This window comes from Myxozyma melibiosi (genome assembly GCF_037950935.1).
Source record: "Myxozyma melibiosi strain Phaff 52-87 chromosome Unknown BZA70scaffold_1, whole genome shotgun sequence".
Classification (NCBI taxonomy): Eukaryota; Fungi; Ascomycota; class Lipomycetes; order Lipomycetales; family Lipomycetaceae; genus Myxozyma; species Myxozyma melibiosi.
Genome location: NW_027042915.1, coordinates 98,008 through 123,526, shown reverse-complemented (window position 1 = coordinate 123,526; position 25,519 = coordinate 98,008). Strand labels below are relative to the sequence as shown.

The window sequence follows — 25,519 nt, the reverse complement described above, 5'->3', positions numbered from 1 at the left end:
CCCTGCAGGCCGAAAAGGCATTCTTCGACGCGTGCCAGACTAAGCCGATCCGGGAGTACAACGCGGAGTTTCGCGCAATGCTAGCGAAAGCACCGGAAGGTCTCCGCTCTCGCGCTATGAACCGCTACATCATGAGTCTGTTGGAGGACATTGAGTTGTACGTCCGGCGTAGGCATCCCACCACGCTCGAGGAGGCCATGCGATTCGCAGAGGACAGGGAGAAGGAATATATCGCTGCGACTAGACGGACAACGACGACTCTGCGGAGACCGCTGCGGGCCTCTCACACCCTTAGCTCAAGATGTTGAAGGAGCTACGCTCTTGTTTGACTGAGGAGGGCAAATGCTATTTCAAAGACTGGGCTGCTGCCTCGAGAAGACCGAGGAGCAGGCAGGGAACACGTTCTGCCAGAGATTTACCGTACACGAAGTTATGTTTTGGTGTTTTAGGACTTGATTGTTTATATCCGTTTTGTTTTCTGGATTAAGTGTTATTGTTATTTCACATGGTTTCTATCGTTTTATTTTCTGGTTTCTGTGATTGATTATCGTAATGATATATGGTTTCGATGTCATTTTGCTCTGTAGCCCTACCTTCCACCAACTGGAGTAATTCAACAGCAATACAGCACACTTTGGGAATAAGTAGTGCCAGACTTGTCGTGTTGAGCCTGCTGGTTCATATAGAACTTCCTCGGATACCTGGTAGGATCCTTGGACAAGTACTCAAAGTATTCCACTCATATGAATGGCCACGATAAGCATAGTAGATAAGTGATCAAAGTATGCATGTCTGCCTCAGTCTGCTGCCTTAATACGCACATGTCGTAGGGTTTATCCACAATATTTGTAGGTTTTGTAGGGTTTTGAACTACAGCATAACCGCACAACAACCATCGCTATATGCCACCGGTTCCCACAAACTCTAATCCCGCTGGATGAACAAACCTTCAAAATAAATAAAATTCCCGTAGTCATCATCAGCAGACGACTCTTCTGCGCAACCAACAACCTTCCATCATACCCTCAACGGCTGAGTGAAGATCTCTACTGCTGTTTAGGAGAAATGGCTGATACTGCTTCGAGAGCGTCAGCGCGTCGAGAGGCGCCGCTGGATGCGAAAACAACTGCGCCTTCCTCGCCAGGTCGAAGACGAGCGTCGCCTTCGCCATCGCCGCCACCGCGGTCGCGCGCGAAACGTCCGCCTGCTTGGGGCGACGGCGACGCATCTGCTTTACGTTATGATGAGAAGAGCAGGAGATCAGAATCACCACCGGCAGAACGGCAGACGAAATACAGAAGGACAAGGTCTCCGATTAGCAGCCGCGGCGGCGCTGAACGAAACGGTAGACGTTTACCGCCGGCGCAGAAGGGTACTGATCGCTATGTTCCGCCACCGCGGGAGGATTCCTCTCGCGGACGGCGAGTGTCGCGGAGCCCGTCGCCTCAGGCGAGACGCAGGTCTGTTTCGGTCTCGTCATACTCCTCCTATTCGTCCAGATCACGATCCCCGTCGGTCGACAGCAGAGGCAGATCGCTCTCGCGCTCATACTCTGGCTCAGCGTCCTCGCGCTCGCGGTCGTATTCCACTGGCTCGTACTCCTCCCGCTCGAGGTCATACTCTGCCGATTCTCGGAGTCCCCGGTCGCGCTCACGATCAGTCTCGAGAACGCCATCCAGGTCGCCAGCAAGGTCCGTCTCCCGCACGCCCTCTCCCGCCCTGAAAGAAAAATCGACCTCGAAAAGGCGCGCGCGCTCTCCATCACCTGCGCGGGCGTCGTCGCGAAAATCAGTTAGCCCGTCTCCACCACCGCGACGGCCCCGTGCCCTGCCTGACGTTGACAGACGACGTGCGGCCGAGCGCGAGCGCCAGGCGCAAGAACGACTCGCTGCCGAGGGCGAAAAGGAGAAGAAGGAATTCGATCCCCGGGCAGAGTACAAGAAGCTTCTAGAGCTTCGCTCAGGTGGTACTTATGTGCCGCCGGCACGACTGCGCGCTTTGCAGGCTCAGTTTACCGAGACCGACGAGAAGGAGAAACAGCGGCAGGCGTGGGAGGAATTGAAGCGAGGAATCAACGGGCAGATCAACAAGGTCAACAAAGCCAATATCAGAGAGATTGTGCAGGATGTGTTTAAGCAGAATCTTATCCGAGGCAAAGGTCTGTTTGTGCGCAGTATAATGCGCGCGCAGGCAGCTAGTTTGCCGTATACGCCTGTATACGCCGCGCTGGCGGCGATCGTCAACACGAAACTACCACAGATTGGCGAGTTGCTGGTCACACGACTGATTATCCAGTTCCGAAAGGGCTTCAAACGCAACGACAAGACGGTCTGTCTGAGCTCGACGATGTTCTTAGCGCACCTGTGTAATTACCAAGTCGCGCACGAAATCATCATCCTGCAGATCATGCACCTGCTACTCGAGCGACCTACCGACGACTCTGTTGAGATTGCGGTCGGATTCATGCGCGAGGTGGGAGCGTATCTGGAGACGGTCAGTCCTGCGGCTAATAACGGCGTGTACGAGCGTCTGCGAGCGATTCTGCACGAAGGTGAACTCGACAAGCGGACGCAGTATATGATTGAAGTCTTGTTTCTGGTTCGGAAGAACAAGTATGAGGATAATCCCAGTATTCTGCCCGATCTGGATTTAGTCGAGGAGGAAGATCAGATCACCCATATGCTCGGCTTGGAGGATCAGTTGAATGGCGAGGATGGGTTGAACGTTTTCAAATTTGACGAGAACTTTGCGGAGAATGAAGAGAAGTACCAGGCGATCAAGCACGAGATCTTGGGTGATAGCGATGACGAGGACGAGGATGATGATTCGGATGTGAGCTCGGAAGACGAAGAGACGGAGCCGGCGACGGCGGTCGACGATGGAAAGATTAAGGACATGACGAATAAGGATCTCGTGAATCTTCGACGAACGATTTATCTTACGATCCGGTCTAGTATGGATTTTGAGGAGTGCTGTCATAAGCTTCTCCGTATCAAGCTCCCGCCCGGCCAAGAGGTATGCTCCATTCTTCTGATTATATGTTGATTAAAACAGCTGCTAACGAGTTATTTAGATCGAATTGGTGAATATGATTATAGAGTGCTGCTCGCAAGAGAAAATCTACTCGAAATTCTACGGCCTCGTCGCCGAACGATTCTGCAAGCTCGGCCGCTTCTGGAACGAGCCCTTCACGCGCGCCTTTGAGACCTACTACGACACCATCCACCGCTACGAAACCAACAAGATCCGCAACATCGCGAAGCTGTTTGCGCACGTGTTTGCATCCGACGGGATCCGCTGGAAAGCGTTTGCGTGCATCCATCTGAACGAGGACGAGACGACTGCCTCGTCGCGTATCTTTATCAAGATCTTGTTCCAGGATCTCGTGGAGGAAATCGGCATGAAAGAGCTCCTTGCTCGTCTTGAAGATCTGCGGCAACAGGACCCCGCCGCGCTGTCGGGTTTGTTCCCGAGGAACAACCCGGCCGACACGCGGTTCGCTATCAATTTCTTCACTGCGATCGGTCTCGGTCCGCTCACCGAGGATCTGCGCGTGTATTTGAAGAAAGCTACCGAGCGAGCTGCTGCGTTGGCGGAGGAAGAGCGGAGGAAGTTTGAGGAGGAGAAGGAGAGGGAGGAGAAGGACAAGGAGAGGGAGAAAGATAGTGGACGCGGATCGTCGAGAAGACGACGCGGGTCGTCGGTTAGTTCGTATAGTAGCTATAGCAGCTACAGCGACTAGCAAAGTTGTGTATTTTAGCTTGTAATTGTCATTAAATTTGAGTCTATTGGTGATTATATACAGCATGTATATTTACAGTTCTCCAGCAGCTATAGATGCGCTTGATGCTGGTTCCGATGCTGCGCCTTGCGCAACGAATCCCATACTCCACCCAACACATCGCCCGCCAAAAACGATAACCTGAGATCACCCTCGCCCAGTAAATCATGCTCGCCTCTGACCGGACCCATATTTATAACCCCGACGGCTTTCCCGGCCAATTTATTCTCCTTGATCAGTCTGAACGCAGAGTACGTCGCCAGCGAACTCGCGACCACCAAGATCTTATCCGCCTCGCTCATCTTGCGCTCCGCCGCCGCCCGCATATCAGGATCCACGTTCTCGCCAAAAAACACCACGTTTGGCTTCAACACGCCGACGTCCTTACACTTCCGCTTCGAATGCGGCACCGACACGTCCTGGTTCTCGAGCGACCACGACATGCCGTCGCCGATATCGACGTGCGCGACGCCGCTGCCCACGCAGGCGGGACAGGCAGGGTACTTGAAGTCGTCGTACCGGATCGAGTCCGGGAGCTCGAGGTCGCCGTCCGGGTTTAGTCTGAAATCCTTGATCGGGTCGCGGACGGCGGATTTGGCGCGCGCGAGCCGGTCGAGCTCTTGTTGGAGGAGATCGGCCCAGGCCGGGTTCAGCTCCGCGAGTTGGGTCTGCAGGTCGACGCGCGGGATCGAGGTGTGGCAGGTCATGCAGACGACGGAGGCGAGGGAGCCGTGGATTTCTGTGACGTCGGGGACGTAGTGGGAGTGTAGTGAGTCGACATCTGTGTTGGACGCGTTAGCTTGTGATCATCGAGATATGCGATGGAGCAGACGCACTCTGAGTTACTAAACTGCTTATCCAGCCTTCCTTCATCAGTTCACCTATATACCGATGCACCCTATTCGGCTTCGCCTGCCGCACCGCCTCCCACCCCAGAAAACTGCGCGCCCAATACCTCTTGCGCACGTCATGACGATCGATAAACTCCGAGTAGAAAATCGGCCGGTACCCCTTGTTGACAGTGTACGTCCCCGTCGGCCCGCGGTAGTCTGGTATCCCGGACTCGACCGAGACGCCGGCTCCGGTGATCACCGCCGTCGAGCCGGTGCTCGGGTCCAGAAATGCTTTTGTCGCGGCGATCGCGGCAGGCAGGGTGTTTGCAGTCGGCGGGAGGATCAGCGCGGGCGCGGCTTTGAGGTTGTAGGGCACGCGGATCATCGTGGCGGCGCCTGGAGATGCTGATGGAGGATGAGGAGAGGAATTGAGTGGATTAGTGGGCGTGGGAGGTCGTGCTGGTGGTTTTTGGGATTATTTCTTGTGGAGATGTCGATAGCTCGAAGCTGAAGCTTATCTGATTAAGCGAGGCTCAACCTCCCAACTGACAATATCTACACTACTTTATACCAAATATAGTCATTGTTGCGTATTACTGATACATCTTGTTTATTTAATTCAAGCTCTCTCTAGAATATCTACTCAAATCTCACGCGCTTGGTGCCATCCGCCGCGCTCTCCTCCGGCACCTCGAGCAACTGCGCCCTCTTCTTGCCCTTCCCCTTCCCACTCGACGAAGCCTCTTTTTTACTCTTCTCAATCACTCCCGACCGTCCATGCGCCTCCTCATACTGTCTGAACGTGATCTTCGGCTCGACGTACTCCGGCGCCGGCAGCACTTGCAGAATCCGGTAGTAATCCTCCTCAACACCCCTGTACGTCTCGTCTAACTTGTCCACCCGCTCGAACCGGTCGAGATCCTTAAGTGCCTCGCGGTTGTGCTTGTACAATCGCTGCTTGACCTGCAACCTGTACGCTTTATACTGCCGCGCGTTTGACTTTTTCAGCCGCCGCAGCAGCGCCATCTCGACCAGCCGCTCGAACTGGCGCGGCATGATCTTGCTCTGCTCGCGCGCAAACTTGATCCATTCGGGACTGACCGGTGCGTCGGTGAAGGACTCGTCGTTGAAGATCCCGAGTCTGTCGAGTCGCTCGATGTCGCATCGGTCACGGAGATCGTCAAACGCGACGTTGGGATCCTCGACAGTGACTTCCTTGACGAGCGGGTCGGCGTAAAACTCATCCATGAGCGCGTTGTAGAGATGCGCACCATGGTGGTGTCCTTGGAACGGCGGCAGGATCAGAAACTGCGAAATCCGTTTCCGATGCTGCAGGTTGAAGAAATCCTGCGAGTCCTTGTCCGGCACGGGATTCGAGCTGTCGTAGGACTTTGCGTCTTTGTAGTAGAGATACGAGTAGACTGTTGTGAAGCCCGCGAACTTGTAGACGCCGTCGGAGGATTTCGAGTACAGCGTGTATATCCGCCATCGGTCGTCAGAGGCGTCGATGTAGGATCCGGCTTCGACGAAGAACAGGACAAAGATCTGCATGCGCGCGTTTATTTTCTGCTGCAGAGGGTCCGAGATCGGACATTTCCAGACTTCAAAGGTGGAGTCGTCGGTGGGATACGATGTTAGGAGTGTGCCGGGTGGGGTGAATTCTGTGGCGGAAGAGGAGAGATGTGAGAGCCAGTCGGATTCGCTGGTGAAGATGTCTGTTTTAGTTAGAGGGAGTAAGAGAGGGTAGCAAGAGTGAAGGGTAGCTCACCATCCGGAAGAAACTTCTTAATGACAGTAGCCGGATCATCGCCATTCTTTGGCTTCTCGTCGTCATCTCCATTATCATCCTTCTCATCCTGCTCATTCTCCTTATCCCCGTCCTCCTGCGCGACCTCCTCCTCCGCGTCCTCCCAATTTTCCTCCTGCGCGTTCAAGTTCTTCTGCACCTCCTCAATAACGCTAGCTAAAGCCTCCGCATTGTCAAGTTTTTCAGAATACGAAACGTTGAGGAACGGCGCGAGGTCGGTTGCGCCGAACTTGAGCTGGATCGAGACGCGTCAGTGCTCTGCTGTTTGTTTCTCGCGCTCTGCTTTGATCTGCAGATTTAAGAAAAAATAAATAGCAAAAACAAATACGCACTTGTATACTCAAGTCTTTATATCCATAAATGGCCTCTGCGTCGCCAAAGATCGGATAGGTGAACTTGGGATGGAATTCCTTGCCAAGAACGGTGCCGTCGGGGTTGACTGTGGAGACGATTAGCAGACACAAAGAGAGGAGCGGGAACTAAACAGTAAGCAATACCCAAAGAAACAGAGAGAGCCTTGTTTGAGTCTGCAGTCCAGACTTCTGGCAGGGTGATTGAGGTCATGCTCCTTGATATGCTGTCGACAGCAGAGGAGCGCTCCTGCTCGTCGCCAGTTGACGCGTTGAGGTCACATGACTCATCACATGACTCATCACGTGCTTTCATCTGCGGCATTTGATCTGCCAAGCAGCGCAGGGGAAGCTGAGCCGCAGCCGTGGAAATCATCTCGTCCTCGACGCAGCTGCTGCTTCTTCCTCTCCTCGTTGTCTGATATCTCGGTCTGCCGCCTCTTCTGCTGCCTGTCTGCCGCTCAATCAGCTGCTCTGTCCACCATGCAGGCTCTATCGGGGATCCTTTCCCTGCTCATGCTCTCCCTGCTCATGCTCGTCGCGTAAGTTGCCCCGTCACCGCCGCTCCCCCGCCCTGTTCGCAGCTGACTTCCCACCCAGTTCGTTTGCGTCCGGCATGCTCCCCCTCGTCGTCTCCCTCTCGCCCGACCGTCTGCGCGCGGTCTCTACCGTCGGCATGGGTGTTCTCATGGGCACCTCGCTCATCGTCATCATCCCCGAAGGCGTCGAGACCCTCTACTCCGTCCCCCGGCCGCGTCACCGGCGGCCAAAGATACCCTCGGGCCTTGGCAGCATCGTCCCACCGCTGGACCACAACCCGTTCAACTCTGGCAACGCAAAGGACGGCGCCGATGGCGAGGTAGAAGGGCGGGACCCCGTCAAGCGAGGCGTCAGTGCTGCGCTCGAGACAATTGGTCTCCGAATCAGGGAAACGCCGCCCCATCACGACCAGGACGATCCGGCGACCAAGCCTCTCGATGGTGAAGATGACGAGGACGATGAAGACAAGAACGACAGCGATGACCTCGAGCCTAGTGATGGCAAGTCCTCTGAGGATAGTGACAGTGACGATGACGACGACGACGACGACGACGAAGATACAGAGGACGGAGCTCCCAGCATTCCTGGTAACCCCAGACCACCTTCCAGCCGCCCGTCGGCCAGCGACTCTACGCACAAATACGTCGGCATCGCGCTCATATCTGGGTTTATAATGATGTACCTAATCGACAAGCTGCCCGCGATCCTCGGTGGCAACGGGATGGCGGCGCACCTCCATCACCGCCGCAGTATAGACGACGTAGCCGAGCTGCAGACGTTCTCCTCCTCGTCTGGCGCAACCTCGGGTCTGTCCCCAGAAGAAGGGCTTGGCATGGCCTCGCTATCTAGCCGAAGCAGTCCACCGCCCTCGGTCGGTCCTCTTATCTCGGGCCTCGTCATCCACGCTGCGGCGGATGGTATCGCGCTCGGAGCGTCGGCGGCGTCGAGTAGCGTTGCGCTTGAGACGATAGTCTTCTTTGCTATCTTGATCCACAAGGCGCCCGCCGCGTTCGGCTTGTCTGCTGTTTTGCTACGGAACGGAATCTCGCGCGGCGCGGTCAAGAAGCATCTATTTATTTTCTCGATCGCGGCGCCAATCGGTGCGGTCGTGACCTGGATGATAATCATGATGATTGGTTCCAACAGCGGCGACGCGACGATCCAGTGGTGGACCGGTATTATTCTACTGTTCAGCGGTGGTACGTTCTTATATGTCGCCGTGCATGTCATGAATGACAGCGAGGCCGAGGGAAAGAGCTCTGATCAGGTTGTGGCATTGAAAGATGCGATGTTTGCGGTGGCGGGCATGTTGATTCCGCTAGTTACGTTGACGGTGAAGGATGTGTGATTGTGTCCCTTTATGCTATGTTACAGATAACCAATAAACAATAAACAATAAATAATTAGATATAATAAAACGTCGTTATGCCCGCATGATGAGTCGCTGCTGCTTCGCGTCCGCAGCAGTTTTCCGCTTCAACCACTTCTCCTTTGACTTGATTGTCTTTGCAGCAGCAGGCGGAGCCATGACGCGCGCCTTTATCGGCTTTAGCAGTTTGATCTTCCGGTCTTCTTTCTCGACTTCATCAATCTCTGGATCGTCTGTAAACACTTTCCGTTTATTTGTCCGCATTTGACTCTGATCGTCTTCTCTGTCGTCGTCGTCGTCCAACTCTGTCGTAACCTGCTTCAGTAAAGCCTGAGAGAGGAAAACAGGCACCTCGTCTTCTGCAGCTTCTAACCTCGCTTTCTTCACTGTCTTGTGTTTCTTCTTTGAGCTCTCTTTCTCCGCCTTGATCTTCTCTGCCTTTGCAGCTCGCTTGGCGCGCTCCTGTGATTTCATCGTCTCGAGCTCAAGTTGCCGGGCGCGCGACTGTGCCCGCGCAGAGCTTTTCCCACCAGAGAAAGAGACGTCTTCAGGTGCATCATCCTCGTCGTCGTCGCCGCTGTCGCCGCTGTCGTTCTGCAGACTAGGCTGGGGAACTGCCCTCGGCGTAGCATCATCATCATCCTCGTCCTCGCTCGCGCTGAGCTCCTCCTCCGCCGTGACGTACCCGGTAAGCGGAGTCTCTGGCTCCGAGAACTTGATATGCGCCTTCCTGGCCGGCGTCGCTGCAGCCGTCTTTGCCATCTCTGCTGCTGTTCTTTCCTTCTCTCCAGCTGGGATGCAGTGTGTAATAGCAGAGAGTTGGGAGAAAAGATTTTCTTCACGTGACAGTCCACGTGACTGTGATTCACGTGCGTCGGCGCGACGGGGGGTGACGCGTGAAGCGAAGCCTTGTTCAGCCATCGCCGCCGGTCTGTGCTTTGGCTGCTTCACGGCGAATTTGTGCTCTGTCTGATATTTGTTCTTTGTTGTTTGTTGTTTGTTGTTTGTTGTTTTTGTATATCTGCTCTTCTTCTCGTTGTTGTTCTTGTTCTCCTTCTCCTCATGTCCTTCTCCCTCTCTCGGGCACCCGGCGACTGGCTCCCGGCCTCCGCCCGTGCAAACTGGTCCGCACGCTTCAAGAGCTCCGCAGACTCCTCCTCCTCCGACCGCAACATCACAGTCTCTCTCTCGCGCTACAGCTCACACTCCCGCGGCAACTCGCGCTCTGTCTCACCCGTATTATACGCCTCCGGCGACTCGGACGCGCTCGAGCGGAATCAGAATGGCGACGCCGACGCCGACGCCGACGACGACGAGTCCTTTGATCGCTCGAGCAAGAAACGGCGCCAGCGACACCTGCCGTTCTCGATCCTGCCCGCGCGCAAACGAGTGACAGGCATTCACCAGCTCATTGCCGCGATTGTCGGCGTCTGGCTCGCGATTGTCGTCGTCCTCACATGCACAGACCGCGTGAGCGCAGACTACGACCCCCTACGTCTGACGATCCACAACACAAAAAAGCTCGTGAGCCCGCTCGATAGTCGGCTCGTGTACGTCGGCAGATGGTCGCGCAACAAGGCCTCGGGATCGGCCTCGGGCCTTCTTGCCTCGACGTTCTTCCAGGGCGGCTACGTCGACGTCGCGTTCACGGGCACGTCGCTCGGAATCCACCTGGGGAACTTCAAGGAGCCCGTCACGGTCTCGGTCAAGATTGACGACGCGAGGAGTTTCACTGTCGTACCCTACGGACGCGAGGTGATCTCGCTCGCGCAAAACCTGTCGCCGAGTACAAGGCATGTCGCGCGCGTGATGTTTGGCGGCCAGGCGCAGAGGACTGATATCGAGGCATTTTACGTCGACATGGAGGCTACCCTTGTCGAGGTGCCAAAGCCAAAGACAAAAATTATTGAGATTGTTCAGGACACCTACAACTCGGTATGTATATTGCTTTTATCTTCTGATACATTTATGAGAAAGGAATGCTGACGGCCCACAGTCACATCTGGATGCGCTGAGCTGGCCATATCTGGTAGCCGACTCGTTGGGCGCCGACAGAGTGTTTATCCCCGCGCCAGGCATGTGCATCTCCAACTGCCCCGACAACATCATGGCGCTCGACAAGTTCTACTTCCTCGGCAGTCTCGCCGCGTCGCGGTCGATGCCAAAGTACTGGCACTTTGACCAGCAGCCGCAGCCGAGCCTGGTGATTCTCGACATTGGCACTGCGACCAAGCAGCTCATCGACCAGAAGCTGATGTACCGCACTCTGCTCCCACAAGACGCGACAAAGACGTACCGCGACGCGGTCGAGAACTACATCCGCCAGATCCGCAAGAAGGCATACAAGCACGTGCCGATCATCATCCTACGGCCGTTCAAGGGCGCGCTCGAGATCGAGATGCTGACGGTCGCGCAGAACCTGCGGGCGGCGGGCGACAAGAACATACACTGGGTCGACACGACGGCGTGGGCACTTGACACCGACGACGAGAACACGCAGCAGGAGCGCAAGGCAGCGTACCTGATGCAGCACGTGTGCTCATTCCTGAAGCCGGAGGAGGAGTGCGACTTTCTGCGGCCGTTCGAGGGCCGGTCGACGAGCAAGGAGGACGAGTAGTGTAAATAGTATGACATAATCGATTACATAAAAGACTTAATTTGCGGAGATCGCAGCACCGGCGTAAAGTGCGTCACAACACCTAACCCTCAGTGCGACTCCTTTAGCAGCGCAGGAAGAACCTCAGCGGTCTCGATAACGGAGCTGATTAGGACCTGGCGCAACAACAGAGCCGGCGAGCAGCAGCAGCAGAGAGATTCAACTGTTCAGTAACTAGCAGAGCATCGCATCATCATCACATATCTACTTCTCCTCGCAAGCGGGCAACGAGCGATCCGAGATCCCCGAACATCCTCTGATTCCCGGCTACTATGGACTTCCTCGACAGCCCCAACGCGACCATCCCCATCGTCGAGCCCTCGCATGGGCCCGGCAACCATCGCGGCAACAACAACAACAACAACAACGGCTCCGGCAGCGGCGGCGTGAACCTGCCGCTCATCGTCGGCCTCGCCACCACCCTGGGCTCGATCGCCCTCCTCGCCATCTTCTTCGCCGTCGTCTACTTTCTCTTCTACACCAGACGCGGCCGCATCCTCCTCCATCGCGGCCGGCCAGGCGAGTACGATGACGAGCAGTCGTTCCTGCGCGAGGAGGAAGAGGGGCTGCAGCAGATGGATGACATCGCGCGGGCGTCGTATTTCCAGGCGCGCGCCTTCGTCGAGGTCAACCCGCCAGACAGCGTGCCGACCGACATCTCGCTCTCGCAGTTCATGGCGATCCAAGAGAAGGGCGTCTCGGCGTGGGAGTTTGAGCCCGACTTTGAGAACGCAAACTGCTTCGTCGAGGCCCGCACAGAGATCGCCTTCTACGACTCTGAGTGCTGCGTTATGACTAACCTCCCCGTGCCCAAGCAGAACGACGTCTACTACTGGGAGGCCAAGCTCTACGATAAGCCCGAGCAGACTTTGGTGGCTATCGGACTATGCACAAAGCCGTACCCTACCTTCAGGATGCCGGGATACCACCGGTACAGTGTGGCGTACAACTCGCTCGGCGAGCGCAGAAACAACCAGCCTTTCCACGGCGTGCCCTACGGCCCGCTGCTCCAGCAGGGCGATGTCATTGGCGTCGGCTTCAAACCCCGGACGGGAACTGTGTTTTTCACCCGCAACGGAAAGAAGCTCGAAGATGCAGCGCACGGCATGAAACTCAACCTCTTCCCCACGATCGGCGCGAACGGGCCCTGCACAGTGCACGTCAACTTTGGCCAGGCCGGATTCGTGTTTATCGAGGCGAATGTCAAAAAATGGGGTCTCGCGCCGGTGACGGGATCGCTGGCGCCGCCGCCACCGTACGGTGCGGAGCAAGGGTCGGTCTTGCTCGAGATCGGCCGGTTCGGACGAGACTATGGCAGCACGCGCAACTCTGCGCCAGTCAACTCGCGCAACCCGCAGAACCCGTTCTCGATCAACGAGGCCTCGACCGATCACGGCGATAGCATCGACATGTCAAACTTCACCATCGTCGACCCGTCTTCGTCGACGGCCGTGCAGCAAGCCGCTGCGTCTGCCTCGTCGGCTTCGAGCGTCGACTTCTTCGCACACCCTCTCCAACGGTCAACCACCGCCGACTCGTCTTCATCCGCGCAAACCAACAGTCTGATTCCTCTACCCTCGAACGTGAGCCACGCGCAGCGGATACCAAGCCGAGCGATTGCAAATGGCCGGCAACGGTACGTCCCGCCGTCGAACAGGCCGCCGAGCTATCATTCGGACGTCGACGAGCAGGAGCAGAGCAGCGAGACTGCGGCTTTGCTCGGACGGTCGCCGCCGCCTGCATTTGAAGAGAGCGTGTCTTCGCGTACAGAGTAAAAGAATCGCTGGTGTCATTTTGGTTGCCGTTCTCTTTGTTCATTTATCTGTTGCTTTATTTTCTCACATATTTTATACTTTATGTTTTTCTGTTATTTTGGAAGGAAAGTGTTATATCTGGAAGCAGTAATGAGTGTCGGTTGTTAGGAGTAGAAAGACTGTGAAGGTAGAGGCCGACGAGAGCGTTTACGAACAAGGATTTGGTCGATGGAGAGGGCTTGGATGGAGTTTGCTTTTCTTTTCTTTTTCTTTTCTTCTTTTCTCAAGTGCAATATAGAAGAAGGGTTGGTAATAACATCATGGTTTCTTTTGTTTGTACGCGATTTCCTACATATTTCTTTCTTCTGCTTTTTCTTTCTTGTGATCATGAGAGGATGTGGAGCTGTATTCTTCTGTCTCTGTTGTTTGTCTTTGTCATCTACTTCCATTTGTTTTTGTTTCCGGCGCAGTTGCTTCTTCATTGAATCGAATTGGTTATGTTACAGATATACCCGGCATCCGATAGGCCCGGCCAACTATCACCTAATCCCTTACCTAATCACTCTTAAACTCTAAATCCCAGATTTCTCTCCGTCGCAAAAAGAATATTCGCAGTCGCTCGACCCCATCCAGAACCAGAAACCCGCCCGCAGTTCCGCACAAAGCCCGATTTCTTTGTTCTCGCACACTTTTTCTTCTTTGTTTCTCTTCTACTTCTGCGCATCTTCTTCTTCGTCTCATATCCGACCATGAACGGCTCCGTCGAAAAGTCTGAACCGGCGCCCGCCGACCCTGCCCAGGCTTCGCAACAGCAGCAGCAGCAGCAGCAGGCTGGCGAGGCTGATTCGGTCTCGCAGGTCGAGGTCGGGTGGCTTTTTGTCCAGCAGTATTACACCTACATGAACAAGCATCCCAACAAGCTCCACGTATGTTCTTCTTGCTGCTTAAAGTCGTTTTCGTTAGGAGCGTGCTTGGTGGTCTTTGTTCGGTCCCGACTAACTCGCTGTCTTTTTCGTAGCAATTTTACACCCGCAAGTCGATTATGTGTCATGGAAACGAGGGAGAGACTGTTCCTCCTTTGGTCGGCCAGCAGGTACGTTTTATGTCCTTTTCGTCGTTCTCGGACGAGTGGCAATGCCATACTATATACCAATCCTTGCTCCACCTCCACAAACCCATTCTCAATCACCAAACTAACACACTCTCCAGCAAATCAACAAGAAGATCGCCGAACTCGACTTCCACGACTGCAAAGTCCTCGTGTCCAACGTCGATTCGCAGCCTTCGAACGGCGGCCTTGTGATCCAGGTCCTCGGCGAGATGTCCATCCGCGGCGGTCCCTCGCAAAAGTTCGTGCAGACCTTCTTCCTCGCTCAGCAAAATTCAGGCTACTTTGTCCTCAACGACATCTTCCGCTTCCTCAAAGACGACCTTGTCGACGACCTCGTCGAGAGCGAAGCCGAGGAGCCCGTCGCCGACGAGACCTCCACCACTCCCGCCGTCGCCGCTCCCGCTCCCGTGCGACCATCTGCCGCGGTCTCGTCCGCGGTCGACCACAGCTCGGACACCCCTGGCCCGGCTTCGGTTGAGATCGACGAGGCCACTATCCAGGAGGAGTACGCCCAGCACGAGATTGACCCCGACACCCCGGTCGTTGTCGAGGAAGCGCCCCACCCGGCCGTCGACGTGCCTGCCGCGCAGTCCCAGGTCGACGAGGTCCCGCCTGTGCCGCTCGAGCCTCTGCCGGTGGAGAAGCCTGCCGTGCCCGAGGTCACGCCCAAGCCTGAGCCCGCAAAGCCGACCTCGTGGGCGGCGCTTGTTGCGAAGAAGACCGCTTCGGGCACCCCGGCTTCTACTGCCACTAGCACCACCACCGCTGCCGCTCCCGCCCCGGCCGCTGCTCCCGCTCCGGCTGCCAAAGCTGCCGCGAAGCCCGACGACAGGAAGCGCGAGTTTCTCTCGATCTACGTCAAGGGTGTGACCGACAAGGTTTCCGAGGACGAGCTCCGCGAGGGTCTTGCCAAGTTCGGCACCATCACGCACTTTGAGGTGCAGCGCGGCAAGTCCTGCGCGGTTGTCGACTACGCGGATGCCAGCATGGTTAGGGTCGCGCGCGAGGCCAAGACGCTGACGTTCGAGAACGGGGCGACCGTGTTTATCGAAGACCGGCGCCGGAACGGTCCGTCTTCGAACCACCAGGGCCAGCGCAATGGCACGTTCCAGCAAAAGGCTAATGGACGGTTTGACGACAAGCGTAAGCAGGGCGGCCAGCAGGGCGGCCAGCAGAACGGGATCGAGAACCAGAACGGGCGGTCAAGAAACAACCGAACGAACAATGCGAAGAAGGCCAACAAGCAGTAGACTGTCTATATGCTTATGACTGTGCGTTCTTTCTTTTACACCGGCGGCTGAAAGAAGACAAAAAGAATAGTTTTTTTCGATTATTATTTATTGTATTTTGCGGTTTATACACAAAAGTACAAAAAAGTACAAAAAGTACGCTTCTCGGGACGTCTTTTAATGTCATTACGGAAAAGTGGTTGTTCTTTCTATTTATCCTCTTTTTGTTTTTGAGTTTTCTTTTTTTGCTTTGAATTTGTTTGTTATATTTTTGCATTTCTTCTAATCTTTCTATTTTCTATATTTCGCTCACTTCTTCTTCTCTCATTCTTACTTTACATTTTATATTCTTACATTTTCCTTGCTCTCTCGATGATATCATATGTACAAAGTCCTCTCCTTCTCTTGTTTAGTATTCCAACTCTCTGTTTTTTGTGTGTTTTGTATTATGGCTGTCTGTCGATATAAATCAAGACTGCCCGCTTATTTTTTGTGTGTCGTGTCGTGTGTGTGTTGTTTGTTCATTTTTCGCTTTGTAATTTTTACTTATTTGAAATTATCAGTCGTCTATTACCATTACAGATTACTTGTTTCGTAGATGAGAAGGATGGTGTGTTGAGTGGAGTAGATGTTGATGATTCTATGAATGTTATTGACTCTATGTATACAAAGATTCATGAACGATGATAGATGAAGAAATGACCCGGAACCCAAAAAGAAGAAAACAAGGCAATGCAAGACCATGAGTAGCCATCAAAAAAGAGAAAAAGGCTGATTAAAAGCTGAATATGTACCAAGAACGACGTCAAATTAAACAAAGAGTGTGAGTGTATATGGAAAGAAAGAAAGACTATCGCAGATTATAATACGCCGCCTGCGCGATCCCCACGCGATGCCGATCGACGTCAAACACCGCATAGACACTACTCATAAACGCAGTGCCGAGGATATTTCCGACGCCGTACGTGCTCTCGCGGACCACGTCCAGCACGCACTGCCCATCGTTCGAGGCGGATGTTGAGACGAATTTGCGGTGCAGCTCGGCGAGCGAGACGCGGATGGTTTTGAATGTCTCGAATGAGGAGGAGGGGGAGGGGGAAGAGGAGTCCGTGCTGTCTTGGTAGACGAGGAAGGAGAACTCGAGGTGGCCTTGTAGGGGGGATGACATGGCGCTGCAGGGGAGACGGTAGCCGGGAAGTGACTCGTCGTAAGTCGCGTCGGCGGAGATCGCGGCAGCGATAGCGTCGGCGACGGTGTCGTGGATGAGGATGCCGATAGTCCCGGAGTCGAGCAGCATATCGAGCTTCGGCGCGGCCTCGTCGCTGTTGTCCACCGGCGCGGTAGAGACAGGATAGACGGGTTCGATGAGGGAGTGGAAGCGGTCGTTGCTGTCGACGAAGTTGATGTCGTGCACGCGGATCATAAAGTCGTCGGCCGTGGTGCAGGGAATGAAGGCGAGCATGTCGCCCGTGTGCTTGGTCTCGTCGATGAAGCCGAGATCGAGCGAGGGCTGCGGAACGAGCGATGATTTTCCAATGTTGCTCTTGCTCGAGCTGGTGCGGAAGTAGGCAGAAAGATGCGAGTCGTGCGTTTGCTTGTCGATCCCAGACTCAACATCCTCGACGCGCGAACCAAGGTACAGCGAAAACACCGGCCGCGGCCTTGACAGCAAGCGCATCGTCGACGCGGTCTGCTCGCGCGCAGTGATCTTGCTCGCCAGCGTCTCGTACTTGAAATCAGACTGCTGCTTGCTCTTATACCCCAGCCCGAGCACGCCCTCGATGTCAAAGTCCAGGACCGAGTCCTCGATCATGGCAAAAGGTTGGTCGCGCACGACAAAGTCGCCGATATGCACGTTGTCGCGCACGAATGTGCCCCGCGCGGTCGCGCTCTGGTTTGCAAACCCAAAGACGAACGACATGTCGAGATTCTTGCTTGTCCGGCTGTCGACAGGGTTATATCCGCCGCCGCAGCCGAACGAACTCGAGCGGCACTGCTTGCTGGCGGCGGAGAAGACGAGCATGTCTGAGGACCCGGTGTCGATGAGCAGCGTCTGCGGCTGCGGCGGGGTGCCGACGCCGACGGTGATGGTGTAGACGGCCGAGGTGTAGGCGACGTCGACAGAGGCGCTGGTGAGGCCGTGGCCGAGAGCGAGGTCGTGGAGGGCGGAGGCGTGCGGGATTGCCGGATGGGGAGCGAATCTGTGGGAAGACTTGTGCTGGGTGAGCGGGAAGGAGATGTGGGATGGCGGGTGGGATGTGGATGCGGAGAGGCCTGCTGCGGCGAGCAGGAGGAGTAGCAGTTGTGTGGAGCAGATCATGGTGGGTGTGGTGGATGTAGAAAGAAGCAGAGTGAGGAAGAGAGGAGAAGACGGAAGACGGAGGAGGTGACTTATACTCGAATCGAGGACGCGCCCGGTGCTCCCGAATCTTGGATGCGCAAGCCACGTGAGGCTTTGACCCCCTTAAACTAGTCCCGAAGCAGGCTCGAGGTGGCAGTGTCGCTTGCTGCATTGGGCAAGTAATATACTCTAAAAGGAAGGAGGGGCCAGCCCCGCGCCGCAGTGGCTTGAAGAAGGCCCAGCCACCCCCAAGATCGGTGCCGAGGATTGAGCAGAGTCTGCGCTCGGGACAGCCTCGGGACAGGGGTTGCGTAAGGCTGTCGTCATCTGCGGAGGGTGAAGATGGGGGTTTGAGCGTAGAAGACGAGGAGAGAAGAGAGAAGGAAGGGGCTGGCGGGGAGGGTGTATGGAGGCTGGAGCCCCCTTGTGTCGCGGCGACTGGAATCCTGATCCTGTCCTGATCCTGTCCTGATCCTGGGGTCCTGAGATCCTGTAGAGCGGAGGCGAGGGATGACGCAGTTGTTTCTTTGTCTGCGATAAATGCACGTATGCACGTATGCATGGGGGATCAGCGCCTTCTCTGCTCTTCTCTGACCTGCACCTCTACTGTAGTTGATGTAGTTGATGTAGTTCATCAGTTGATTCACGTCCCTATTATCGATACAGCTCACTTTTGCTCTATCATCACTATATTGCCCTATCCACTGGAATGATAGGAGGCAAGGGCGACTATCTATATAGATTGACTATAGTGTCGCTATAGTAGCAAGCCACGTTAATGTCTAGTCTCTATGATCACTATCTCGATACTAGAAGAACTGATTGATGTCGGCAATCACAGTCAAAGACAGAAGACCAAGGAAGGGGTCGCAGCCCAGCCATGTTGTTGGAATATAACATGCACCGTACGCTTTATTCTCGCACTATGACACATGTAATTACTATCGCCTGTTTAATCATAATCTGCAGTAAATTCGCTGATCTCTTCCCTGGGCCCCTGCGATGCCTGCCATCCATCTGCCAGCCTGCACACAAGCCCCTTACTTCAATGTCTGCTCACCTAAAATCTTCACGTCATCGCTATTGCATCATCGCCAGCTTCTGTAAAGAGCACTTTGAGCAGAACACACGATGGCCGACGAACTGGTGCACTCGCATGATCCTAACCACCCCGCGAATCTGATCTGTGAGCTCTGCAAGATCTTCTACAACAATGGCTGGGTCACTGGTACCGGAGGCGGCATCAGCGTGAAGGACGGGTGCGCTCTGATCTATACTTTTACTCTTCTTTTCTTGTTCTGACATTCTGCATTTTACAGAGACAAAATATACCTGGCGCCGTCCGGTGTGCAGAAAGAGGTAGGCTGCTCTGTTATTCAACTCACATCGCTCTATGGTAATGTCTAACAAACTTACTACAGAGAATGGTGCCGGAGAATATGTTTGTGATGGACCACCCGTCAAAAGAATATCTCCGCAGACCAGAGGTGTACAAGCCGTCTGCCTGCACGCCCTTGTTTATGGCGGCCTATGATATCCGGGGTGCGGGCGCCTGTATCCACACTCATTCTCAGGTGAGCTTGGTCCTCTGTTCTACGATGATGTTGCTGCGATGAACTGTTGCTGCAAGTTCAGTCGCAGCTCATGTGAGAGTGATTACTGAAATTCATAGAACGCCGTCATGGTCTCGCTACTCTACGACAAAGAGTTCACGATCGCAAACATCGAGCAGATCAAAGCTCTCCCGCGCGTAACCGAGCCAGGCTACCTAGGCTTCTTCGACACCCTCACGATCCCCATCATCGAAAACACCGCGCACGAAGAGGACCTCAAGGACAGTCTCGAGCAAGCGATCCTCGCCTACCCCGGCACCACCGCCGTCCTCGTCCGGCGACACGGCATCTACGTCTGGGGCGAGTCCGTGTGGAAGGCCAAAGTGTACAACGAGGCGATCGACTACTTGCTCGAGCTCGCGGTCAAGATGCGCCAGTTTGGCATCGCACCTGACGGGGCGATTGGAAGCGAGCGCGAGCAGAGGCGGCTGTAGTGTAGTTATAGTTATAGTAGTAGACGTGGGAGAATGGAAAGATGAGGTCAGTGTTTATGTATTACCCGATTCGGAAGTAATTGGCCAACCTCCAGCAGGAGTTGTAGTTCTGGACTTGCGAGTCGGAGCAGCCAGATCCCGATAGAAGAGAGTCATCTGAATACAGTAAAAGCACCCACGTGGATCAAATACGACGAACAGAGCTCTGGGCAAAGGACAACTACACGAAGATGATGCCAGGTGTCAAGAAGGCGATTAGGGTTTTCTTCAGTCTTCTGCGGCCGGTGCCTCTTTAACGACGCTTCCTCCTTCCCACTCCGCCCATCCCCATCTTCCCAGCCCTCAATTCCTGCTTCTTTCTGCATCAACAGCAATGCGCGGAATCACTGCCTACTCGCTCTACGTTCTTGCCCTCTCGCTGGCGGTTCAGCAGTCTGCTGTCGTCGCGCAGGAACTCGAGATCGAGGAGACCTTCGCTGAGGACGAGCCCGCTGCTCCCCAGGCCGCGATCGCCCATCCGGTCTTTGAGGTGCGTTGATCTGATCTGTAGCGCAATCGTGTCAATTGCAATCAGTGTTGCTAACAGTATTGCTTCACAGCCCTACGCCGAGAAAGTCTCTCCCGGCGCCTTCTTCGAGCAGTTCACCGACGGCTGGCGCGAGCGCTGGAAGGCCTCCAACGCCAAGAAGGAGACGCCCGCCGGCGGCGACGAGGAGTTCTCCTACATCGGTCGCTGGTCGGTCGAAGAGCCCAAGGTCTACCGCGGTCTCTCGGGCGACAAGGGCCTCGTCGTCAAAGACAAGGCCGCGCACCACGCCATCTCTGCCAAATTCGCCGAGCCGATCGACAACACCGATAACACGCTCGTCGTCCAGTACGAGGTCAAGCTCCAGAACGGCCTCGACTGCGGTGGCGCGTACCTCAAGCTGCTGACCGATGAAGCCAACCTGCACGAGGAAGAGTTCTCCGACAAGACCTCCTACCAGATCATGTTTGGTCCCGACCGCTGTGGCTCGACAAACAAAGTCCACTTCATCGTCCGCCGCAAGAGCCCCATCACCGGCGAGTACGAGGAGAAGCATCTCATCGGCGCTCCCCACATGATCACCGACAAGCTCACCAACCTCTACACCTTGATCGTCAAGCCCGACCAGACCTACGAGATCCGCATCAACGGCGACATCAAGAAGTACGGCTCGCTGATCGACTCGCAGGACTTTGATCCCGCGTTCGAACCCCCCACCACGATCCCTGATCCGGATGACGTCAAGCCTGAAGACTGGGTCGACCTCGAGACCATCCCTGATCCCGACCAGGCCGTCAAGCCCGAGGACTGGGACGAGGACGCGCCGCTCTTGATCCCTGATCCTGACGCGGTCAAGCCCGACGACTGGGACGAGTCGATCGAGGAGTACATTCCCGATCCCGAGGCCGAGAAGCCCGACGACTGGGACGATGAGGAGGACGGAGAGTGGATCGCGCCTGTTGTGCCCAACCCCGAGTGCGAGGACCACGGATGCGGACCCTGGGAGGCTCCTCTGGTCGATAACCCGGAATACAAGGGCAAGTGGGTTCAGCCCAAGATCCCCAACCCCGAGTACAAGGGCCCCTGGGCGCCGCGCGACATCCCCAACCCGGATTACTACGAAGACAAGACACCGTCGAACCTCGAGCCCATTGGCGCGATCGGCTTTGAGCTGTGGACCATGTCGAACGAGATCCTGTTTGACAACATCTACGTCGGCCACTCGATCGAGGAGGCAGAGAAGATCGGAAACGCGACTTACAGCGAGAAAGTCATCTACGAAATCAAGGAGGAGGAATCGAGCCGGCCAAAGGTCGCCGAGCCCGACGCGCCCAAGTCGATGTGGGAGCTCTTCAAGGCCGACCCGATCAACTACTCGCTCTACCAGTCCGAGCTCTTCTTCACTTTCTTCAAGCGCGACCCCGTGTTTGCCGTCAAGCAGTACCCCGAGACCGCTGCCGCTCTCGGCGCCGTCTTTGTTACCATCCTCGCTCTTGTCTTTGGCTCTATTCTCTCGCTCGTCGGTGCTTCCAAGAAGGCCTCCGCCCCTGCTACTCCTGCGCCTACTCCTGCGGCAGCTAAGCCGGCCGAGGAGGTCGAGGGTAGCAGCAGTAGCGCTGCGGGAGAGACTGAGGCGAAGAAGCGGTCGGCGAAGAACTAAAAGGTGTATGTTATTAGCTGAGAAACGTATATGAGAAATATAATGTAGAAACAAGAAATGTATTTATTAGAGAATCAAGCAAATTGAGTTTTGTCTGCGATGACTTGTAAAACTTAAAACGCGAGCAGCTTCAACTCGCTTCTTCCCCTGAATTGCTTCAACAGCAACAACTTCTGAATATACATCATCTGAATGCAAAGGAAGGAAAGCAATAAAGAAGAAGGATGTTCTACGACGCAGACGATCCAGAGACGCAGCGCATGCGCGAACTGATCGCGGCTGACTACTCCGATGACAACGACGAGCAGGACGACTACATCGACTCTGATCTCGTCGACGACGACGTTCTCGACGACGAGGACGGCGGCGGCGGCAGTGGTAGGGTGCAGAGAGACGATGACGGTGAGGAGATGGATGTTGATCAGGCGGTTGACGAGAGCGTGTATGATCCCATGCTGCTCGACGACAGCGCCAGGGCGACGAGCAGCAGGGCGGCGACACGGGGCGGCGGTGCACACAGCAGCAGCGGCCGTCTCGGCAAGAAAAAGAAGAAGAAGAAGTGCGTGCCGGGTGCAGCGCGCGAACACGAGCCCTCAGGCGAAGTGAAGATCTTGCTCGGCCAGGCAAACCAAGCCTACGCAGCCGACCAACTCGACGAAGCCGAGCGCATTCTCGCAGAAGTCATCCGCATCGACAATCACGTCTACCCTGCGTGGAAGACGCTGGGGGAGATCCACAAGCAGCGCGGGGATATCCCGAAATGTCTGCTGGCGTGGATCTCGGCGGGCCATTTGCGGTTGAAGGATAGCGAGCTGTGGTCGATTTGCGGGAAGTTGTCGTTTCAGATCGGGCAGGTTGATCAGGCTTTGTATTGCTATAATCGCGCGATTTTGGGGAATAGTCAGGATATCGAGGCTATCTTTGAGAGAGGTCTTGTTTTTAAAGAGATGGGTAGTTACGGAAGGGCAAGTCTATCCCTTTTTTTTCTATTATATGTTTAAGAAGCAAAGCTAACTCATAACAGGCCCTCGAGGCATTCAAAAAGCTTCACGACATGCTCCCAGACGACCTAACAATCATCCGCGAACTAGCCTCCGTCTACGTCCTCCAGAAAAACATCTCCGCCGCCGCTCTTCTCTACGAACAAGTTCTTCACAAAGTTCGAACCCCACCCTCAGGTTCCTCGCGTCCACTTCCTCCCCCTCCTCCCCCCGTGCTTGGCGACGACGACCTGCAGGACTCGCGATCGCAGCAGCTACGCTTCGGGTGGTCGGAACTCAATATCCTAGCTGAACTCTACGGCGCGCAGAACGAGTGGTTGAAAGCAATCAAATTCGTCAAGTCCACCGCGCGATGGCTCCTGCTGCGCGCGGACGAGACGTTCTGGGACGACGTCCCGGACGACAATGACGACGAGTACGACGCCGACCTCGCACAGCACCACCGCTACTTCCCGCCCTTGAAAATCAACGACGCGGAGGCGTTGCGGGCGTACACCCTACCGCTCGATCTACGCGCAAAGCTGGCAATCTACAGACTCAAGCTGGGAAACCTCGAGACCGCGCTGAAGCACGTCAAGTTCGTACTAGCCGAGGCGGAGAAGGAGCCCGAGATCGGGATGGACGGACGCCCGAGCTTACGATTCGCAGACCTATTTCTCGACGTTGCCGACGCGCTCGCCGAGGCTGAGAAGTACGAGCAGGCGCTCGCGCTGTACGCGCCCCTGGGCGAAATCGACGAGTACGCAGCCCCGCAGCTTATCATGTCGATGGGTAAATGCTTGCACGGCCTCGAGGATTTCGATCAGGCCGAGGCGGCGTATCGTACGGTTATCGAGGGGGACTCTGCGAATTTGGACGCGCGGATCGCGTTGGCGGAGGTGTATGAGGCGACCGGGAAGAGGCGCGAGGCACTCGAGCTGGTTAATGAGGTCATGCGGATTCGAAAGGAAAGCGAGCGCGAGAGGTCGTCTGTTCAGGTTTCAGATCATACGCAGCAGCAGCAGCAGCAACCGACGCGCGACAACAACGACGGCGAAGATGGCAGCACGGAGCAAAAACGCGACGTCGTCCCGTCATTCATTCCAAACACAGAAGGCGGCAGAGCAGGCAGACCCGGCCGCCGACCAAAGCCCAACTCGAAGCCAAAGTCAACGCGGTCAGAGAAGATGGCAGCCGAGGAGAGCGCGGCGGTGGTGGTGCAGTCCAAGGTGAAGCGGCTGCGGCAGTACCGCGACGGTCTGGCGACGGGGAATCCGGTCGCGATCGCGGAGTGGCTGCAGGCAGCGTCGGAGCTCGTGGATATGTTTACAAACGTTAAGGCTTTCTTCTCGGGCGACAAGCATAAGGTTTTCAAAGGGTTTTTCGTGACGACGAAGAAGCGCGCAGGGAAGCAGACGATTACTGATAAATTGAAGGGAATGGTGTCTCGGCTGCAAGAGTCGCTACAGGATGAGCGGGTGATTGACGAGGAGGAAGACGAGGACGAGGACGACAAGGTCGAGCAGGCGACCGAGTTCCGCGACCTGCCGTTCGACGAGTGGTTTGATATCTTTATGCAGTACGCGCTCATGCTGACATGGCACGAAGAGGTCGAGGACGCGTACGCGGTGCTGCGACGGGCGAAAGAGGCGAACGTGTTTTTGCAGGATAAGCGCAAGATGCGCGTGTTGAACCTCGTGCATTTGTCGTGTAGTCTGCATGTGGGCGACTACCGCACGGCAGGCGACACTATCCGGACCATGATTGCGAGCCAAGAGAAGCTGTTCGATCCAAACATGTACCGGCTCTTCCTCTGCTGCGCGCCAGGCGGCAGAGACGCACTCGAAGCGTTCAACAGCACCGGGTTTCAAAAGTACATGCTGCGACAGGTCAAGGGCCTCGACTCTGTCCTGCAAGGCAAAGTGATCAGCGGGTCGATTAACGTCACGCACGGCCAGGTCTCTGAATGTTCCGAAGACCGGCAGGGTCCGATCCTGTTCAACCTCTACGGCCAGCTGCTGGCCTCGTCGCGGAGCTACGTTCCTAGTCTCGGGTACTACATGCGCGCATACGCCATCACGCCGCAGGAGCCGATGGTCCTGTTCTCGATCGGGCTGTCGCATCTCCACCGCGCGATGCAGCGGCAATCTAGTAACCGCCATCTGCACATCGTCCAGGGCCTAAGCTACCTGATCGACTACCACCGCACGCGCCCGCTGACGACCGCCCAGCGCGCGCATCTCGCATGGGCCGAGCAGCAGGAAGTGAACTACAACCTCGGCCGCGCGTTCCAGATGCTAGGACTGCCCTCGCTCGCGATAAAGTACTACGAGCGAGTGCTGCAGATCGCGCCGCCGCTGGTCAGCGACGAGGGAAGAGAGAACAGCGCGTTTGATTTGCGGATCGATGCCGCGTATAATCTGCAGTTGCTGTATACCTTGAGCGGGAACGCAAAGTACGCAAAGATGATTGTGGATGAGTATCTTGTTATATGATGTTGTGTGATTGTGTATGGCTGTTGTGTGAATGTTGTAT

At 55.5% G+C, this 25,519-nt stretch overlaps 12 protein-coding genes across 12 annotated transcripts; 8 read left to right on the top strand and 4 right to left on the bottom strand.

Moving 5' to 3' along the window:
• Positions 1-989: 989 nt before the first annotated feature.
• Positions 990-3,801, top strand: BZA70DRAFT_270236 (uncharacterized protein). The gene is made up of 2 exons (XM_064911273.1): positions 990-3,015; positions 3,074-3,801. The coding sequence occupies exons 1-2, from the start codon at positions 1,066-1,068 to the stop codon at positions 3,740-3,742; spliced, it is 2,619 nt and encodes an 872-aa protein (XP_064770063.1). The 5' UTR covers positions 990-1,065; the 3' UTR covers positions 3,743-3,801.
• Positions 3,802-5,194, bottom strand: BZA70DRAFT_292426 (DHS-like NAD/FAD-binding domain-containing protein). Its single transcript, XM_064914376.1, has 2 exons — positions 4,618-5,194; positions 3,802-4,562 (listed from the first exon to the last, which is right to left on the bottom strand). The coding sequence occupies exons 1-2, from the start codon at positions 4,997-4,999 to the stop codon at positions 3,832-3,834; spliced, it is 1,113 nt and encodes a 370-aa protein (XP_064770062.1). The 5' UTR covers positions 5,000-5,194; the 3' UTR covers positions 3,802-3,831.
• A 5-nt stretch (positions 5,195-5,199) lies between these two features.
• Positions 5,200-7,069, bottom strand: BZA70DRAFT_270233 (acyl-CoA N-acyltransferase). Its single transcript, XM_064911272.1, has 4 exons — positions 6,919-7,069; positions 6,754-6,860; positions 6,383-6,656; positions 5,200-6,329 (listed from the first exon to the last, which is right to left on the bottom strand). Exons 1-4 carry the CDS (start codon positions 6,983-6,985, stop codon positions 5,254-5,256), a joined length of 1,524 nt encoding a protein of 507 aa, XP_064770061.1. The 5' UTR covers positions 6,986-7,069; the 3' UTR covers positions 5,200-5,253.
• A 20-nt stretch (positions 7,070-7,089) lies between these two features.
• Positions 7,090-8,706, top strand: BZA70DRAFT_270230 (ZIP zinc transporter-domain-containing protein). The gene is made up of 2 exons (XM_064911271.1): positions 7,090-7,313; positions 7,372-8,706. The coding sequence occupies exons 1-2, from the start codon at positions 7,255-7,257 to the stop codon at positions 8,657-8,659; spliced, it is 1,347 nt and encodes a 448-aa protein (XP_064770060.1). The 5' UTR covers positions 7,090-7,254; the 3' UTR covers positions 8,660-8,706.
• Positions 8,707-9,518, bottom strand: BZA70DRAFT_270228 (uncharacterized protein). Its single transcript, XM_064911270.1, has one exon. It carries the CDS (start codon positions 9,440-9,442, stop codon positions 8,735-8,737), a length of 708 nt encoding a protein of 235 aa, XP_064770059.1. The 5' UTR covers positions 9,443-9,518; the 3' UTR covers positions 8,707-8,734.
• Positions 9,519-11,332, top strand: BZA70DRAFT_270227 (uncharacterized protein). The gene is made up of 2 exons (XM_064911269.1): positions 9,519-10,615; positions 10,677-11,332. Exons 1-2 carry the CDS (start codon positions 9,743-9,745, stop codon positions 11,295-11,297), a joined length of 1,494 nt encoding a protein of 497 aa, XP_064770058.1. The 5' UTR covers positions 9,519-9,742; the 3' UTR covers positions 11,298-11,332.
• Positions 11,333-11,728: 396 nt separating this feature from the next.
• BZA70DRAFT_226260 (endosome protein) lies at positions 11,729-12,634 on the top strand (the record flags this gene model as incomplete). The annotated part of the gene is made up of 1 exon (XM_064910215.1): positions 11,729-12,634. A coding segment is annotated over one exon (906 nt), but the record flags the coding sequence as incomplete, so codon positions are not given.
• A 1,119-nt stretch (positions 12,635-13,753) lies between these two features.
• On the top strand, positions 13,754-15,458 carry BZA70DRAFT_1102 (uncharacterized protein). Its single transcript, XM_064909404.1, has 3 exons — positions 13,754-14,016; positions 14,109-14,183; positions 14,300-15,458. The coding sequence occupies exons 1-3, from the start codon at positions 13,840-13,842 to the stop codon at positions 15,449-15,451; spliced, it is 1,404 nt and encodes a 467-aa protein (XP_064770056.1). The 5' UTR covers positions 13,754-13,839; the 3' UTR covers positions 15,452-15,458.
• Positions 15,459-15,993: 535 nt separating this feature from the next.
• Positions 15,994-17,797, bottom strand: BZA70DRAFT_1112 (aspartic peptidase domain-containing protein). The gene has a single exon (XM_064909415.1). The coding sequence runs from the start codon at positions 17,748-17,750 to the stop codon at positions 16,281-16,283; it is 1,470 nt and encodes a 489-aa protein (XP_064770055.1). The 5' UTR covers positions 17,751-17,797; the 3' UTR covers positions 15,994-16,280.
• An 891-nt stretch (positions 17,798-18,688) lies between these two features.
• BZA70DRAFT_1035 (Methylthioribulose-1-phosphate dehydratase) lies at positions 18,689-20,024 on the top strand. The gene is made up of 4 exons (XM_064909342.1): positions 18,689-19,030; positions 19,091-19,130; positions 19,193-19,345; positions 19,444-20,024. Exons 1-4 carry the CDS (start codon positions 18,903-18,905, stop codon positions 19,816-19,818), a joined length of 696 nt encoding a protein of 231 aa, XP_064770054.1. The 5' UTR covers positions 18,689-18,902; the 3' UTR covers positions 19,819-20,024.
• Positions 20,025-20,191: 167 nt separating this feature from the next.
• On the top strand, positions 20,192-22,004 carry BZA70DRAFT_264421 (calnexin; the record flags this gene model as incomplete). Its single annotated transcript, XM_064910903.1, has 2 exons — positions 20,192-20,347; positions 20,418-22,004. 2 exons carry the CDS (start codon positions 20,192-20,194, stop codon positions 22,002-22,004), a joined length of 1,743 nt encoding a protein of 580 aa, XP_064770053.1.
• Positions 22,005-22,135: 131 nt separating this feature from the next.
• Positions 22,136-25,518, top strand: BZA70DRAFT_252600 (uncharacterized protein). The gene is made up of 2 exons (XM_064910724.1): positions 22,136-22,969; positions 23,029-25,518. The coding sequence occupies exons 1-2, from the start codon at positions 22,229-22,231 to the stop codon at positions 25,477-25,479; spliced, it is 3,192 nt and encodes a 1,063-aa protein (XP_064770052.1). The 5' UTR covers positions 22,136-22,228; the 3' UTR covers positions 25,480-25,518.
• Position 25,519: the final 1 nt, after the last annotated feature.